At 46.5% G+C, this 19,656-nt stretch overlaps 2 protein-coding genes across 2 annotated transcripts; both read left to right on the top strand.

Moving 5' to 3' along the window:
- Nucleotides 1–5,314: 5,314 nt before the first annotated feature.
- Nucleotides 5,315–6,639, top strand: LOC149429887 (uncharacterized). The gene is made up of 2 exons (XM_089666354.1): nt 5,315–5,542; nt 5,669–6,639. The coding sequence occupies exons 1-2, from the start codon at nt 5,315–5,317 to the stop codon at nt 5,819–5,821; spliced, it is 381 nt and encodes a 126-aa protein (XP_089522480.1). The 3' UTR covers nt 5,822–6,639.
- Nucleotides 6,640–6,714: 75 nt separating this feature from the next.
- On the top strand, nt 6,715–10,425 carry LOC149429886 (uncharacterized). The gene has a single exon (XM_089666317.1). The coding sequence runs from the start codon at nt 6,718–6,720 to the stop codon at nt 8,614–8,616; it is 1,899 nt and encodes a 632-aa protein (XP_089522443.1). The 5' UTR covers nt 6,715–6,717; the 3' UTR covers nt 8,617–10,425.
- Nucleotides 10,426–19,656: the final 9,231 nt, after the last annotated feature.

The following is a 19,656-nucleotide window of genomic DNA, read 5'->3' as shown; positions in this document are numbered from 1 at the left end:
GGCTATAGATACCGGTATGGGTGGTGGTAGCTTCCCCTCTCTCTGGCATGGGACGGTGGCTGTAGGTACGGAAGGGGGTGGGGGTGGCGGTTGCGTCCCCTCATGCTGGAGTGGAGGCGTCTCGGTTCATCGCGGCCGGGAGGAAAGTCCAAGGCTTTAGGTTCCTCGGTAGGCCGCGGGCTGTCGGAGCTCCGCCGGAGGGACAGAGCGCCCAGTTCGCCATGGCGGCTGTAGGAGTGGGGGTGGTGGTTGCGTCCCCTCGTGCTGGAGTGGAGGCGTCTCTGTTCGACGCAGCTGCGGCCAGCAGGAAAGACCGTGGCTTTAGGTGCCACGGTAGGCCGCAAGCCATTGGAGCTCCGCCGGAGGGACAGAGCACCTAGCACCCCTTCTGGGTGTTGGCAGGACCTTTGGTGGTTGCTCCGGAGCCTGCTACCGCCCGGATAGTAGCGGATTCAGCGGGAGGCGCCAGGGTTGGTGATCATGCGGCCGCTCCATTCGCCATCTTGAAAGTGCACATTTCTCCTCATTGTGGAGATGGGTCACCTTTCCCACCAGTCACCTTCTCCCCTTAATCAGTCTACACCAGGTTTTCTCAACCTTTCTACCTTAGAGGAACCCCTGGCAAAAAGTCTGTGATCTCGGGGAACCCCTGAAATAAATCTCGTATGCACAGCTCAGGGAACGTTGATGTGATCAGCCGGCTGTAGATATAACAATTATTCTTAAAAAAAAAATTAAAGAATAGAATAAATATTACAACTTATCTACTTATTGTGCACCTTGTGTTTGCTGTTTTTTGTGCAGATGCTCAATTTTGGGTCAAACTTGAGATAGGCTGTGTACAGGGGGACAGCAGGGAAGAGCACACGGGATCCAGGATGGAACAGTACAGAGGGGCCAGGAGGGAACAGTACAGGAGGACTAGGAGGGAGTGGTATACGGGGCCAGGAGGGAACAGTATAGCATGGGGGGAACAATGTGGGGGGGGGAATGGAGAACAGTATAGCACAGGGAGGCCAGGAGGGAACAGTATATGGGGATCAGGAGGGAACAGTATATGGGGATCAGGAGGGAACAGTATATGGGGATCAGGGGGGAGCAGTATAACAGTATATGGGGATCAGGGGGAACAGTATAACAGTATATGGGGATCAGGGGGGAGCAGTATATGGGGATCGGGGGGAACAGTATATGGGGATCAGGGGGGAGCAGTATATGGGGATCAGGGGGGAGCAGTATATGGGTATCAGGGGGGAACAATATATGGGGATCAGGAGGGAACAGTATATTGGGAACAGGGGAGAGCAGTATATGGGGATCGGGGGGGGGGGGACAGTATATGGGGATCAGGGGGGAACAGTATAACAGTATATGGGGATCAGGAGGGAACAGTATATTGGGAACAGGGGAGAGCAGTATATGGGGATCAGGGGGGAACAGTATATGGGGATCGGGGGGAACAGTATATGGGGATCAGGGGGGAACAGTATATGGGGATCAGGAGGGAACAGTATATGGGGATCAGGAGGGAACAGTATATGGGGATCAGGAGGGAACAGTATATGGGGATCAGTTGGGAACTGTATATGGGGATCGGGGGAACAGTATATGGGGATCAGGAGGGAACAGTATATGGGGATCAGGGGGGAACAGTATATGGGGATCAGGGGGGAACAATATATGGGGATCAGGAGGGAACAGTATATGGGAATCAGTTGGGAACTGTATATGGGGATCGGGGGAACAGTATATGGGGATCAGGAGGGAACAGTATATGGGGATCAGGAGGGAACAGTATATGGGGATCAGGAGGGAACAGTATATGGGGATCAGGAGGGAACAGTATATGGGGATCAGGAGGGAACAGTATATGGGGATCGGGGGAACAGTATATGGGGATCAGGAGGGAACAGTATATGGGGATCAGGGGGGAACAGTATATGGGGATCAGGGGGGAACAATATATGGGGATCAGGAGGGAACAGTATATTGGGAACAGGGGAGAGCAGTATATGGGGATCGGGGGGGGGGACAGTATATGGGGATCAGGGGGGAACAGTATATTGGGAACAGGGGAGAGCAGTATATGGGGATCGGGGAGAACAGTATAACAGTATATGGGGATCAGGGGGGAACAGTATAACAGTATATGGGGATCGGGGGGAACAGTATAACAGTATATGGGGATCAGGGGGGAGCAGTATATTGGGAACAGGGGAGAGCAGTATATGGGGATCAGGGGGGAACAGTATATGGGGATCAGGGGGGAACAGTATATGGGGATCAGGAGGGAACAGTATATGGGGATCGGGGGGAACAGTGTATGGGGATCAGGGGGGAACTGTATATGGGGATCAGTTGGGAACTGTATATGGGGATCGGGGGAACAGTATATGGGGATCAGGGGGGAACAGTATATGGGGATCAGGGGGGAACAGTATATGGGGATTAGGGGGGAACAGTATAACAGTATATGGGGATCAGGGGGGAGCAGTATATGGGGATCAGGAGGGAACAGTATATTGGGAACAGGGGAGAGCAGTATATGGGGATCGGGGGGGGGGACAGTATATGGGGATCAGGGGGGAACAGTATAACAGTATATGGGGATCAGGAGGGAACAGTATATTGGGAACAGGGGAGAGCAGTATATGGGGATCAGGGGGGAACAGTATATGGGGATCAGGGGGGAACAGTATATGGGGATCAGGAGGGAACAGTATATGGGGATCAGGGGGGAATAGTATATGGGGATCAGGAGGGAACAGTATATGGGGATCGGGGGGAACAGTATATGGGGATCAGTTGGGAACTGTATATGGGGATCGGGGGAACAGTATATGGGGATCAGGAGGGAACAGTATATGGGGATCAGGGGGGAACAGTATATGGGGATCAGGGGGGAACAGTATAACAGTATATGGGGATCAGGGGGGAGCAGTATATGGGTATCAGGGGGGAACAATATATGGGGATCAGGAGGGAACAGTATATTGGGAACAGGGGAGAGCAGTATATGGGGATCGGGGGGGGACAGTATATGGGGATCAGTGGGGAACAGTATAACAGTATATGGGGATCAGGAGGGAACAGTATATTGGGAACAGGGGAGAGCAGTATATGGGGATCGGGGGGAACAGTATATGGGGATCAGGGGGAACAGTATAACAGTATATGGGGATCAGGGGGGAACAGTATAACAGTATATGGGGATCAGGGGGAACAGTATAACAGTATATGGGGATCAGGAGGGAGCAGTATATGGGTATCAGGGGGGAACAGTATATGGGGATCGGGGGGAACAGTATATGGGGATCAGGAGGGAACAGTATATGGGGATCGGGGGGAACAGTATATGGGGATCGGGGGGAACAGTATATGGGGATCAGGGGGGAACAGTATATGGGGATCAGTTGGGAACTGTATATGGGGATCAGGGGGGAACAGTATATGGGGATCAGGGGGGAACAGTATATGGGGATCAGGGGGGAACAGTATATGGGGATCAGGGGGGAACAGTATATGGGGATCAGGGGGGAACAGTATATGGGTATCAGGGGGGAACAATATATGGGGATCAGGAGGGAACAGTATATGGGGATCAGGGGGGAACAGTATATGGGGATCAGGGGGGAACAGTATATGGGGATCAGGAGGGAACAGTATATGGGGATCGGGGGAACAGTATATGGGGATCAGGGGGGAACAGTATATAGGGATCAGGAGGGAACAGTATATGGGGATCAGGAGGGAACAGTATATGGGGATCGGGGGAACAGTATATGGGGATCAGGAGGGAACAGTATATGGGGATCAGGAGGGAACAGTATATGGGGATCAGGAGGGAACAGTATATGGGGATCAGGGGGGTTGGGGCAGCGTAGGGAAATAATACCTGAGCTTGCAGTAGGGCTTATTTAAAATGAGACTTGACCCTGACCAGAGAGGTGAGGAGGATTCTGGGAATATCATTTGATTTTACTATTTGTGTTCAGATGTAGAGTTTTCCTCCTGTGAAGTCTGGAGATCATATGACATCACATTGCCTCCACCTCCCTCCCTGATAGAAGAGAGAAAGAAGAAGAAGATTCTAGAAGTCACCAGAGAGATCACTGAGCTGCTGACAGGAGAGGTGATCACATGATGGCACCAATGAGGATGGAGGAGGACCGGAGTCACATGACTGAGAAGATACTAAACCTCACCCTGGAGATCATCTACCTGCTGACCGGAGAGGTGAGGAGGATTCTGGGAGGTCACATGACATCACTCTTATCTCTATTAATAACACAGACCTGACCAGAGAGGTGAGGAGGATTCTGGGAGGTCACATGACATCACTCATCTCTATTAATAAAACACAGACCTGACCGGAGAGGTGAGGAGGATTCTGGGAGGTCACATGACATCACTCTTATCTCTATTAATAACACAGACCTGACCAGAGAGGTGAGGAGGATTCTGGGAGGTCACATGACATCACTCATCTCTATTAATAAAACACAGACCTGACCGGAGAGGTGAGGAGGATTCTGGGAGGTCACATGACATCACTCTTATCTCTATTAATAAAACAGACCTGACCAGAGAGGTGAGGAGGATTCTGGGAGGTCACATGACATCACACAGACCTGACCGGAGAGGTGAGGAGGATTCTGGGAGTCTAACATGATATTTCTATTGGTTCCTCAATACAGAGATTTCCTCTTCTGAAGTCAGGTGATCATATGACCATCACAGTGCCTCCATGTGACTCCCTAAACCCTGAGAGACACAACATGCAGAAGATTCTAGAAGTCATCAAGAAGATGATGGAGCTGCTGACAGGAGAGGTGAGCGGTGCCGGGAATTCTGGGACATTCTCCAGTAACAGACAAGGGATGTGTCTGGATGGTGACTGTATCATTGTGTGTGTCAGGTTCCTATAAGGTGTCAGGGTGTCACTGTCTATTTCTCCATGGAGGAGTGGGAGTATTTAGAAGGACACAAGGATCTCTACAAGGACGTCATGATGGACAATCAGCCGCCCCTCACATCACCGGGTAAGAGGAGACTTTATTGTAAAGGAGAGAGCAGTACGGAGGATCCACCTAGATCCCCCATCATCTGATAAACACATAGAAACAATGGATTCAGTCAGTGTGTGTGTTTCCTACAGATGGATCCAGTCATGGGAACCCACCAGAGAGATGTCCCCGTCCTCTGTATTCCCGGGATTCCACACAGGAAGGTCACACCATCCCTCACCATCATCAGGTAGATGATGACAATTATTGGTAGTTGTGATTTATACACAGCATGTTTGTTACAATGAATGTTTTATTATATCTTTCAGAGTGGAATCCTCGGGGATGATAATATTCTTTTTAAAGAAGAGTATAAAGAGGAGGATGAGGAGTATGGAGTGATGGTGGAGTTTTCAGAAGGACACAAGGATATGATGGAGCCTCCTAATACCAGGAACCCACCAGAGAGATGTCCCCGTCCTCTGTATTCCCTGGATTTCACACAGGAAGGTCACACCATCCCTCACCATTACAAGGTTGGTGGGATGCAGAATCTACAACATGGACTTGTGGAGACAATGTGTGGATTTTTCTTTATGTGATGTCACAATATTAAATCTTACAATTTGTTTATGATATTTTCTCTCCTTCTCTTTGTTTAGGGTGAAGATCTGATAGATGTAAAAGTTGAGGTTAAATCAGAAGAAGAAGAGGCGTATGTGAGGGATGATCAGCAGTCTATGGAGGAGGATGGAATAACGGGGACATTTATAGAGGAGGACACTCCTACAGAGATCAGCACAGGTGGGTCATGAACACTAAATCCATTCCTCCACCCATACTGCTCACTGATTGGTCCAGAGTAGGGCGGGGACTGGGTGATATCAGCCTGTAATCCCCTGGTCACTTTCCTGAGCTGTGTTCCCCGTCCTGTATTCCTGGATTTCTCTCGGATAATCTTCCTTCTCTGTGCTGCAGACACAATTTATGTATCTAGACTGGATTTATGGAGGTTCTGGGGTTCAGATGCAAAATATTAATTTTTTGTATAGGCAATGCTTGACCTGGAGCATGTGTCCTAGGTCTTCTGCTCCATGTCCAGGTCTACCAAGATCTCTGACAAAGCAATTTTAGGATATGGCAGGCAGTGGTGTGGGACCCCTGCAGCTAGTCTCAAAAAACATTTAAGTTTTCACTGATTACTGAATATAAGCATCCCCTGCACTATACACTCCTATGTTGTACATTCCATAATTCTAATAGTATATAGTCCTAACTGTTGTATCATATACTATATATTTCAAGCACTCTACCCCAATCCACTGCTATATATAATGTATTTTCTTTTTTTCAAACCCATTTTCTACCATTTGGACTTTTTATATCTGTTGATTTGATTGGGGCACAGACCTCACTCTCTGACCTCTGGTGGGGCTCAGCCCCGCTGTTCTTCATGACTAAATCATGGACTAAATAAGGAAGTGCAGTACTTCTTGTGTTGGGAAGATGGTGATGAGTGATAGAGGGGGTGGGGACCCTCGTCCTATAATCCCCTCATCACTGTCCCTCCTATAAAAGACAGTTCTGGTTGTTTCCTCACTCTCTGACTAAGGTCCATGAATAAAGAAATGACCTGGTAGGAGATCAGAGGAGCCATTTCCTAGTTCCCTTAAGGGTGGAATTGTAAGCTTCTCAGAGACCAAGCTGCCTGATGTATGTGGAGTCCTGGTTTGGGGGAACCAATCAGCTCCTGTCTAGTAATCCTCTTTGTCTTTGTATTTTAGTCCATGGCCGGGAGATGAGGAAAACCTCCGAGGATTGTCTCACTTTGTCTCCAGACTGGAAAGTAGAAGATGAGGACATCACACAGTATAGTCCAGGAGAAAACCCGGCTCCCTCCAATGTCCATCCGGCACCACCCAGTGTAGATGGACCATCGTATTCCTCGTATCCTGAGGAACCTCAGACTGTGCGGGACCGGGCCGGCCTTCCAACAGGGAAGAGCTTCTCCTGTACTGAGTGCGGGAAGAGTTTCCGTTTTAAATCCAGATTTATAATGCATAAAAAATCTCATACTGGTGAGAAGGAGTATTCATGTTCTGAGTGCGGGAAATGTTTTTTGTTGAAATCCAGTCTTTACAGACATAAGAGATTGCATACGTGTGAAAAAATGCATTCCTGTTCTGAGTGCGGGAAATGTTTTTCACAGAAGTCCAGTCTGTATACACATCAGAGATTGCATACAGGTGAGAAGCCACATTCCTGTCCTGTGTGTGGGAAATGTTTTTCACAGACATCTGGTCTTTATAGACATCAGAGGTCACACTCTGGGGAGAAGCCATATTCCTGTCCCGAGTGTGGGAAATGTTTCTCAGCTAAGTCCAAGCTTCATGAGCATCAGCGATTGCACACGGGTGAGAAGCCTTATTCTTGTTCTGAGTGTGAAAAATGTTTTGTACAAAAATCATTACTTGTCAGACATCAAACATCTCACACGGGGGAAAAACCTTATTCCTGTTCTGAGTGTGAGAAATGCTTTGTGTATAAATCAGAGTTTGTCGTACATCAGAGGTCTCACACGGGGGAGAAGCCATTTTCGTGTTGTGAGTGCGGGAAATGTTTTTCACACATATCCAATCTTTATGAACATCAGCGATTGCACACAGGTGTGAAGCCATATTCCTGTCCTGAGTGCGGGAAATGTTTTGTACAAAAATCAGAGCTTGTCATACATAAAAGGTCTCATACAGGAGAAAAGCCGTATTCCTGTTCTGAGTGCGGGAAATGCTTTTCACAGAAGTCCAATCTTTGCAAACACCAGAGATTGCACACAGGAGATAAGCCGTTTTCATGTCCTGAGTGCAGGAAATGTTTTGTACAAAAATCACAACTTGTTAAACATCAAAAGTCTCACACGGGGGAAAAGCCGTATTCCTGTACTGAGTGTGGGAAAACATTTTTATTGAAATCCAGTCTTTGCAGACATCATAGATTACACACAGGTGAGAAGCCGTATTCCTGTTCTGAGTGCGGGAAATGTTTTTCACAGAAGTCCAGTCTTTATACACATCAAAGATTGCATGTGGGTGAAAAGCCTTATTTCTGCTCTGAGTGTGGGAAATGTTTTGCAAGAAAGTCAAATCTCTATAGACACCAAAGGTCTCACACTGGGGAGAAGCCATTTTCCTGTACTGAGTGCGGAAAATGTTTCTCAGACAAGTCCAAGCTTTATGACCATCAGATATTGCACACGGGTGAGAAGCCGTATTCCTGTTCTGAGTGTGGAAAATGTTTTGTAAAAAAATCACAACTTGTCAGACATCAAACATCTCACACAGACGAGAAGCCATATTCCTGTTCTGAGTGTGGGAAATGTTTTTCACGAAAGTCCTGTCTTTACAGACATCAGAGATTGCATGCAAGTGAGAAGCCGTATTCCTGTTCCGAGTGCGGGAAATGCTTTGTACAAATATCATACCTTGTCTCACATCAGAGGTCCCATAAAGGAGAGAAGCCGTATTCCTGTACTGAGTGCGGGAAATGTTTTTCAGTCAAGTCCAATCTTTACAGACATCAGAGATCTCACACGGGGGCGAAGCCACTTTCCTGACCTAAGTGCGGGAAATGTTTTTCAGACAAATCCAATCTTTACAGAGATCTCACACGGGGGAGAAGCCACTTTCCTGTCCTGAGTGAGGGAAATGTTCCTCACTGAAGTCCTGTCTTCCTGTACATCAGGGGTCCCACACAACCCTGGAGGTGTATTAGTGTCGGAAATGTTTTCAAGATGAATGTTGCTGGACATCCCAGACATCCCAGCTCTCATGTGGGGAAGAAGCACAACCTGATATACACCTCAGATATACTCCATGGCTGATCATCATCATGGAAGAAACAGTTCATAAGGAGATCAGAGGTCACCAAAGACATGAAGTGTGGGACCGGGTTGGTCATTGATAGCAGGAGAAGAATAAAAATGGAGTCATCACCTTTCATTGGTACATTTTGTTTGTCAAATGTGACTGACATTTGCCCAACCATGGCAAATGATTTCTTACAATCGTAAGTTCCAGCTGGGCAAATGCTTGACGCAACTAATTTTTTTAGGTAGACCCTTTAAATTTCTTTGTCAGGTTTCATAGGAAGAGCTGAGATCTTGATCATGCATGTATGAGTACAGTAGACATTGAAGAACAATAACACAAGTTAATTATACCAATAGTATTGAAAACAACCATTGACTTAAATCTGAAAAGACCTTATTTGGCCAGTAGATTGCACTGTAATAGGAAATTTCACCCCTGATGACGAAACGTGTTGGGTGGAGCTAGAACGTGACTTCCATCCTGTTGGTTTGAAACTATCTTTGATGATTATGGAGACATGCTGATTTTCTGAGTTGATGATGTATGTGCATGACTATTTATCCATTAAATGACCACTATTGACTACACTATGAGGAATATTTTTTTTGTTTTGGAATATCCCGTATGAGGTCACAAGGAATTTAGGTGCTGTTCGGTAGAAGTATCATTTTTAAGGACGGAAAGTCAAGACATATAATTAATCCAATGATTGTTTCTGTGAAACATACAGCGCTTACTGACCTTTTTTCAGGGGTCAAAAGTAAGGGGCAGTGTGTTTGGTGTTGGTGGAGGACCCTTTCTTATTTCCCCTTTGAGGTTTCCTTTGGACACACATTGGATTTATGTTGTCATTTCAACACTGGACTTTTTTTATTGTATGTGCTGAACGTTTTGTATTTTGGTTATTCTTGTTATACGCTTATTGCTGCATTTTTTTCAATTTTTAATAGGAAATTACAGGTCTTCAGTTTAGAATGAACCTCCTCAAGTCCAGACACATTCAAGCCCTTCCAAGTCCAGGCCAATTTTCAGCATTCAGCCATGAATGACAATTACTCAGCCATGCAACGCTGTACCCAAATGAAATTCTTATTGTTTTTGTTTTTTTTAGACAGCTTATTTTTGGTGGTATTTAATCACAACTTGTTTTTTTTTTTTAGTTATTTGACAAATAAATAATCTTCTACTGTAAATGTAGGGCAAACTATTCTGCTACTTTTTTGGTAAACCTAACCAAAAAATAGTGTATATCGATCCGTATGTGTGAAAGTTATACAGCCTATGATTGATATATATATATATATGTGTGTGTGTGTGTGTGTATATATATATATATATTTGAAAATCAATCAATCTTGATCAGTACTGATGGCCTAGAGGCCCAAAAATGTCAGGACAGTAAAAATACCCCCCCCCCCCAGATGACCTCTTTTTGTAAAGTAGACAGTTTGAGGTATTTAATAACAGGAAAAGTGAGTTTTTTGAAGTTGTAATGTGTTGTCACAGTTTTTTTGGAAAATGTAGAAATTAAATGTGGTTTTTTTTTTCACAAAGTTGTCATTTTAACAAGTTATTTCTCACACACAGCATGGGCATACTCACAATTACACCCCAAAACAAATCTTGCTATGCATCCTTAGCACGGGGATAACACGTGTGAGACTTTCACAGTCTAGATGCATAGAAGGGCTGAAAATCCAAGGATCACCTTCAGGCCTTCCAGGAGCATAAATTGTGAATCTAATTTCAAATTATGGAGGCCCTGGAGCACCAGGACAGTGGAAGCAATTGGAGAAACTGATAATGGTACGGTGATGACAACACTGTACATGGCTGTGAAAAGGACTTTGGTGTGGGGTATAGCAGTGATCAGAATGCTGGTATGGGGTATGGTGGTGATCAGAATGCTGGTATGAGGTATGTTTGTGATCAGAATGCTGGTATGGGGTATGTTTGTGATCAGGATGCTGGTATTGGGTGTGACAGTGATCAGGATGCTGGTATGGAGGAGATCAGGATGCTGGTATGGGGTATGTTGGTGATCAGGGCAATGGTGTGGGTTATGATGATGATCAGGAAGCTGGTATGGTGGTGATCGGGATGCTGGTATTGGGTGTGGCAGTGATCAGGAAGCAGGTAATGGGGTATGGTGGTGATCAAGATGCTGATATGGGGTATGTTGGTGATCAGGACACTGGTATGGGTTATGATGGCGATCAGGACACTGTTATGGATTATGGCGGTGATCAGGATGCTGGTATGGTGGTGATCAGGACACTGGTATGGGTTATGATGGCGATCAGGACACTGTTATGGATTATGGCGGTGATCAGGATGCTGGTATGGTGGTGATCAGGATGCTGGTATGGAGATGATCAGGACACTGGTATGTTGTATGGAGGTGATCAGGACACTGGTATGGGGTATGGCGGTGATCAGGACACTGTTATGGATTATGGTGGTGATCAGGACACTGGTATGGGTTATGATGGTGATCAGGACACTGGTATGGGGTATGGAAGAGATCAGGATGCTGGTATGGTGTTGATCAGGACACTGGTATGGTGTATGGAGGTGATCAGGACACTGTTATGGATTATGGTGGTGATCAGGACACTGGTATGGGTTATGATGGTGATCAGGACACTGGTATGGGGTATGGAAGAGATCAGGATGCTGGTATGGTGTATGGTGGTGATCAGGACACTGGTATGGTGTATGGAGGTGATCAGGACACTGTTATGGATTATGGTGGTGATCAGGACACTGGTATGGGTTATGATGGTGATCAGGACACTGATATGGGGTATGGAAGAGATCAGGATGCTGGTATGGGGCATGTTGGTGATCAGGACAATGGTGTGGGTTATGATGGTGATTAGGAAGTTGGAATGGTGGTGATCGGGATGCTGGCATTGGGTGTGGCAGTGATCAGGATGCTGATATGGGGTATGGCGGTGATCAAGATGCTGATATGGGGTATGGCGGTGATCAGGACAATGAAATGGGTTATGATGGTGATCAGGACAATGAAATGGGTTATGATGGTGATCAGGACACTGGTATGATGTATGGAGATGATCAGGACACTGGTATGTTGTATGGAGGTGATCAGGACACTGGTATGGTGTATGGAGGTGATCAGGACACTGGTATGGGGTATGGAGATGATCAGGACACTGGTATGGGGTATGGCGGTGATCAGGACACTGTTATGGATTATGATGGTGATCAGGACACTGGTATGAGTTATGATGGTGATCAGGACACTAGTATGGGGTATGGAAGAGATCTGGATGCTGGTATGGTGTATGGTGGTGATCAGGACACTGGTATGGTGTATTGAGGTGATCAGGACACTGGTATGGGGTATGGAAGAGATCAGGACACTGGTATGGGTTATGATGGTGATCAGGACACTGGTATGGGGTATGGAAGAGATCAGGATGCTGGTATGGTGTATGGTGGTGATCAGGACGCTGGTATGGTGTATGGTGGTGATCAGGACACTGGTATGGTGTATGGTGGTGATCAGGACACTGGTATGGTGGTGATCAGGACACTGGTATGGTGTATGGAGGTGATCAGGACACTGTTATGGATTATGGTGGTGATCAGGACACTGGTATGGGTTATGATGGTGATCAGGACACTGGTATGGGGTATGGAAGAGATCAGGATGCTGGTATGGGGCATGTTGGTGATCAGGACAATGGTGTGGGTTATGATGGTGATTAGGAAGTTGGAATGGTGGTGATCGGGATGCTGGCATTGGGTGTGGCAGTGATCAGGATGCTGATATGGGGTATGGCGGTGATCAAGATGCTGATATGGGGTATGGCGGTGATCAGGACAATGAAATGGGTTATGATGGTGATCAGGACAATGAAATGGGTTATGATGGTGATCAGGACACTGGTATTGGATGTGGCAGTGATCAGGATGCTGGTATGGCGGTGATCAAGATACTGATATGGGGTATGTTGGTGATCAGGACACTGGTATGGGTTATGATGGTGATCAGGACACTGGTATGGGGTATGGAGGTGATCAGGACACTGGTATGGGGTATGGTGGTGATCAGGACACTGGTATGGGTTATGATGGTGATCAGGACACTGGTATGGGGTATGATGGTGATCAGGACACTGGTATGGGGTATGGTGGTGATCAGGACACTGGTATGGGTTATGATGGTGATCAGGACACTGGTATGGGGTATGATGGTGATCAGGACACTGATATGGGTTATGGTGGTGATCAGGACACTGGTATGGATTATGGTGGTGATCAGGACACTGGTATGGGTTATGATGGTGATCAGGACACTGATATGGGGTATGGTGGTGATCAGGACACTGGTATGGATTATGGTGGTGATCAGGACACTGGTATGAACAATCAGTTTCAAAACAATAGAGTGCAGCGCTTAAAAAGATGAAAAGTCAATAAGGTGATAGTACAATATCCACAGTGGTAAACTGTAGATATACGAATTCCCACAACCTCCACTCTGTCAGAATAACAGAAATGCGCACTCACCGGAAACGCATGGGTTATGCGCATGTGTGATCATGCATCACAAGCAATAGGTACATCAGAAGCCAGGCATCTCCCTCACGGTGGGTCATCACAGACTCCTAAGATAGGTCCAGGGGGTCCCCTTAAGGTCAGCCAGGTACTTCAGGAAAAAACCTCGTCTCAGGATGGCAAAGTGCTTTTTCTATGGGAGTGAAAGCTCCAGGCAGGAGCCCCAAGAAACAGATGCCCAAAATAGTGTAGTATGTCCAAAAAACGAGTTTTTATTATAAGAACAATAGGGCAGTATGCAAGTAGTACATCATGTATAAAATAAAATACAGCAGTACTGACCCCAGTGATGGTGACCGCCGGGCCTCCTCGTGGCTCCGGCGGTGGAATGACGTCACGCTCTGCACAGTTCCTCCTTAGGCCTTTCGTGCTAAAGGCACATCATCAGAGGGGAGACACATGCTAGTGTTTGAAGGTGATGGACCTCTTTTCCATCACAGAAATCAGCTTCACTAATTTCTTATTTTTAATTTTACTTGAATTCTTCAAGCAACACCTTAATGTCTTCTAATGCCTATACAGAAGCTATCTCGGTCGGAGAAACCTCTGTAAAACCTTGGGAGCCAAACCCAAACCTACGCGTTGAAGACGGTCTGTAATGTTGCTTCTAGCACTGGATCCTGCATGAGGTGCTCACACCAGCTCTTGGTGCAAATTGTTGAGTTCGCCATATGTAGGCAGGTTGCCTACTGTAAGTTAATTAGTTATGGCTGCCCTAGCCAGGGGGGAGGATTTAATGTTTTTGCCGCCCTCCCTGAGCTAAGTTCACAGGTTTTCTGGGTCTGACCCACCGGTCCTGTGTTATTATATAAGGGACAGGAGTTTGGATTTTGGGAAGAGGAGTAGGGTGAAGGAGAGAAGAGAAAGTGAGAGTCACTGAGAGTTACCTGTTGAACTCTGCTTGGGGAACCACAATGCCACCATGTAGATAGTCTGCTGAGACCTGAAGTCTGTTCTGAAGACAACTCATTTGGACACCGTCATTATGGACTATTGCCACCTTGAACTTGTCAGTGTTGGACTCTGCCTATGCAGGTATGCTGGGGCAACCACAAATAGTCAGTTAGGGAAAGACTTTTTGTTCTGTTTGAACTGTTATGCTGGAGATTTGCAGTAAAGCCTTTAAAATCTGGTCCTGCCTGGTCTGAAGTTATTTTAAAGGGGTGTATGAAAGTAACCGGCACACTTTACGTAGATATCTGAAGTTTGGGTTAGTTAAATTACATTGGGGTAAAATGTCCGCCTCTGCCAATGTTAACATGGTTCGCAGTAGCAGCAAGATGTTGCCAAGAGTAACAAGAGAACAGTATCCAGTACAAGCAGCCTATTGTGAAGCATGGTACCTGTGCTAGGTGAGGTGTTATGCTGTAGCGATCAGGTTGCTTCTTGGGCTCCCTCTCCAGTGGTCCATCTCTCATACCAATGGGAGCAGATCAGCTTCCTGAAGGCCTTTTCTGGGTCTGACCCACCAGTCCTGTGTCATTATATAAGGGACAGGAGTTTGGATCTTGGGAAGAGGAGTAGGGTAAAGGAGAGGAGAAGAGAGAGTGAGAGTCACTGAGACTTACCTGTTGAACTCTGCTTGGGGAACCACAATGGCACCATGTAGATAGTCTGCTGAGACCTAAGGTCTGCTCTGAAGACAACTCATTTGGACACCGTCATTATGGACTATTGCCACCTTGCGCTTGTAAGTGTTGGACTCTGCCTATTCAGGTATGCTGGGGCAACCACAATGTTGCCAAGAGTAACAAGAGAACAGTATCCAGTACAAGCAGCCTATTGTGAAGCATGGTACCTGTGCTAGGTGAGGTGTTATGCTGTAGTGATCAGGTTGCTTCTTGGACTCCCTCTCCAGTGGTCCATCTCCCATACCAATGGGAGCAGATCAGCTTCATGAAGGCCTTCGACTTAGCCACTAGGTACAGAAGAGTAAGAGGAACTAAGTGCATGCAGCAGCTATGTGCACAGGGGGACCCCATTCTGTTGCTGGGGATGAGGTGACAGAGGTACGCTGGATGGGTGGAGTGGGCATAGGCTCAGCGTGTCCCTCTGAAATGCAATAGTTACAGTCAAGGTATGCATTGACACGGGACCAAAAGGCTAAATGGAGTCCGACTTATTCACACAATGTACACAGTGTTCGGCCCATCTCTAAGTTGGAGGACCACCTTAAGGTTGACTTTTCCCTAAAAGTGGTCCCTGCCTTGTACCAGGGTATTCATGACTGCAACACAGCGAAGGTACCCTATGTGCAAGGCGAGTGACCCCACCCACAGTGCCTAGCATAGCCCAGAAGAACCCAACAACCCTCTCCTTGCTCACACATAGGTAGCTTTACAGGTCCAGGGCCATGATCCATTCCTAGGGAACCCAGTCCCTGAAGACCCTTTCGGGGGTATGCCCAGCATGGCAGATGAAGTTTGGTCTTTATATACATTCCTAAGTCATTTGCAGGTAAGTCCCTGAACCTTTCACCGTTACTGTATAAATGGGGCTATGTTTGGAATGTACTCACCTTACGGTGCATAACTTCAATATTTGGCACTAAAATTCAACCACTCAGAGCTCAGTCTAAGGCGGATGACCCGGCGTTGCATCATATCACTGGTCACACCCACTTTAATGTCACACAAGCCTAGAGCAGGGGTAGGCAACTTTTTGAGCGTAGTGTGCCGAAAATGTTTTCAAAGAAATTTAGAGTGCCGATTATATAAAACGAAAAGTCACCATCAATCGTGAAAAATACTTGTATAATAGTAAGAAATGAATATTGAGCTTTAAAGAGCAATGGAAAGTGGTCAAATAATTGGTAACTTACCCTTGTGCAGATCACCCCAATTCCTGATCCTTCACCCCTCATATCACCCCAATTCCTGCTCCTTCACTCCTCAAATCACCCCCAATTCCTGCACCTTCACACCTCAAATCACCCCAATTCCTGCATGTTTACCCCTCAGATCACTCCAATTCCTGCACCTTCACCCCTCAGATCACCCCAATTCCTGTACCTTCACCCCTCATATCACCCCAATTCCTGCACCATCACCCCTCATATCACCCCAATTCCTGCTCCTTCACTCCTCAAATCACCCCAATTCCTGCACCTTCACACCTCAGATCACCCCCAATTCCTGCACCTTCACACCTCAAATCACCCCAATTCCTGCACCTTCACCCCTCAGATCACCCCAATTCCTGCACCTTCACCCCTCATATCACCCCAATTCCTGCACCATCACCCCTCATATCACCCCAATTCCTGCTCCTTCACTCCTCAAATCACCCCAATTCCTGCACCTTCACACCTTAAATCACCCCAATTCCTGCTCCTTCACTCCTCAAATCACCCCCAATTCCTGCTCCTTCACTCCTCAAATCACCCCCAATTCCTGCTCCTTCACTCCTCAAATCACCCCAATTCCTGCACCTTCACACCTTAAATCACCCCAATTCCTGCTCCTTCACTCCTCAAATCACCCCCAATTCCTGCACCTTCACTCAAATCACCCCAATTCCTGCTCCTTCACACCTCAAATCACCCCAATTCCTGCATGTTCACCCCTCAGATCACTCCAATTCCTGCACCTTCACCCCTCAGATCACCCCAATTCCCGTACCTTCACCCCTCATATCACCCCAATTCCTGCACCTTCACACCTCAAATCACCCCAATTCCTGCACCTTCACCCCTCAGATCACCCCAATTCCTGTACCTTCACCCCTCCTATCACCCCAATTCCTGCACCATCACCCCAATTCCTGCACCTTCACACCTAAGATCAGCCCCAATTCCTGCACCTTCACCACTCAGATTACCCCAATTCCTGTACATTCACCCCTCAGATCACCTTAATTCCTGTACCTTCACCAGATCAGATCAGTGCTTGAATGCATGTGCTATAGATCACGGATCAGTCCCAGTGCCATACAATTATGTATTTAGGGCACATGGCCTTTTTAAAATAACCCCTTGCCTACTTTTATTCCCGTCATGCCCAGGCCAACTTTCAGCTTTCACCGCTGTCACACTCTAGCTTTTGTCAGCTCACACTCTAGTTTTGAACATTCTTCCATTCATTCCTATAGGACCAATTTCACAACAAAAACACTGATATTTCGTGAACCATTCAGCGAAATGTTCCACAAAGTGATAGCACACCAATCGGGAACAATCCGCACGTTTCCGTATATTACTGTCTATGGAGTGTAAAAACTGTGGGAGGAGTTAGGGGGGTAAATTTGTCTATAATAATAAGAATATATATGTGAGATAACAATAAGTGGTCGCCCTGCAAGAACACTTAATTACCATCCCAGAGGGAGAGCTGCCTGGGGAGCCCCACATCGGTTGTGTGCTCATTGAGAACCACAGAACCCATGCCGACAGGAGGAGAGGTGAGCGTGTGCCAGCCACATGGATTCCCTGTCAGCAGCTGCTGGCCAGACGGATTTCCTGTGTGGGGGATGGGTCTCCCAGGATCACTTGCTGTGCCATCCAAGGTGACACTGCATGCCATGTGTGTGACACGTGTGCCGGGGTTGCTGCCTTTATTACCTACTCAGTTTCTTGCTGCCACTTCAATGGTCTGCTTTGTATTTTCACTGATCTGTGTGCTTGCTTTCTTCCTTTCCTTTCCTTTTCTTCCTTTCTTTCCTTTCTTACTTTCCTTTTATTTCTTTCTTTCCTTTCCTTTTCTTCCTTTCCTTTCTTTCTTTCCTTTCCTTTTCTTCCTTTCTTTCGTTTTCTTCCTTTCTTTCCTTTCTTACTTTCCTTTTATTTCTCTCTTTCCTTTTCTTCCTTTCCTTTCTTTCTTTCCTTTCCTTTTCTTCCTTTCCTTTCTTTCTTTCCTTTCCTTCCTTTCCTTTTCTTTCTTTCCTTCCCCACTTCTCTCTCTCTCTCTTTTTCTTCTCCCCCCCCCCTTTTTTTCCTCTCTCTTTTCTCCTCTCTCCCCCTCTCTTTTTTTTCTCTCTCTCTCTCCCCCCCCCCTTTTTCTTTTTTCTCTCTCTTTTCTACTCTCTCTCTCCCCCCTCTCTTTTTTCTCTCTCCCGCTCTCTCTTTTTCTTTCTTTCTTTCTCTTCCCACCTTTCTCTCTCTCCCCCCCTTTTCTCTCTCTCTTTTCTCCTATCTCTCCCCCCCTCTTTTTCTTTTTTTTTCTTTCTTTCTCTTTCTTTCCCTCTCTCTCTTTCTCTTTTTTCCTCTCTCCTTCTCTCTCTTTTTTCCTCTCTATCTTCTTCTTCTCTCTTTCTTTCTCCTTTTTCCTCTCTCCTTCTCTCTCTATCTTTCTTTCTCTCTCTATTTCTTTCTTTCTTTCTTTCTTGGGGCCAGCAATGAAATGCCATTTGCAGGCAATTTAAACTATACTTTTTTTATATATATAAATCTCCATATTGCTACAGCCCATCCTCACACAGAAAAACAAACAAACAAAAAGTGTGGAGATCCCAGATGAAATACATACCAGACCCTTAATCCATGCATTCAGTCTGGCTGGCCAGGAGAGGGAGGTGAGCGTGTGATAGTACATAGCAGTGATAATAATAGATTCAACTCTGAGGAATACCTAATTGGTTCAACCATTTCCTGAATCTTCAAAAAAGCAAAATTCAGTCTGAATCTCAGTTCAGACAAAACTTGGAACCCATTCCTAGTGACCTCCTTATATCAGTGGTTAGTGTAGTAGTCCTTTATGTTGGTAACCAATGGGAGGATTCCCTTATATCAGTGGTCAGTGTAGTAGTCCCTTATGTTGGTGACCAATGGGAGAAGGACCCCCTTATCTCAGTGGTCAGTGTAGCGGTCCCTTATGTTGGTGACCAATGGGAGGACTCCCTTATATCAGTGGTCAGTGTAGTGGTCCCTTACATTGGTGACCAATGGGAGAAGGACCCCCTTATATCAGTGGTCAGAGGGAGAAGGTCATTCTTACATTGCCATCAGTAGAAACTTTTGTAGGACCCCTGGCTGAGAAAGGCTGGACTAGGCAGTCATATATTTCTGTCCCCCTTGGGGGGAGTGGAGGTGACCCCTCTATAAGGATCTACAGTCCATACACACCCAGCACAAGGCCGGGGTCACACTACCAGACGCTTCTCGGGGCTGCAGTTCCACTGAGCTCCAGAAGGTGGTGATCTCACTTCTACCCAGACAGGAAGCCTCCATGGAAGACAGGCAGGAAGTGATGTCAGGTGCA

This window comes from Staurois parvus, unplaced genomic scaffold (assembly GCF_062004578.1).
Source record: "Staurois parvus isolate SC_StPar_1 unplaced genomic scaffold, SC_StPar_1.0 ptg002686l, whole genome shotgun sequence".
Classification (NCBI taxonomy): Eukaryota; Metazoa; Chordata; class Amphibia; order Anura; family Ranidae; genus Staurois; species Staurois parvus.
Note: the sequence above shows the minus strand (reverse complement) of the source record. Positions and strands in the feature narration are given on the sequence as shown.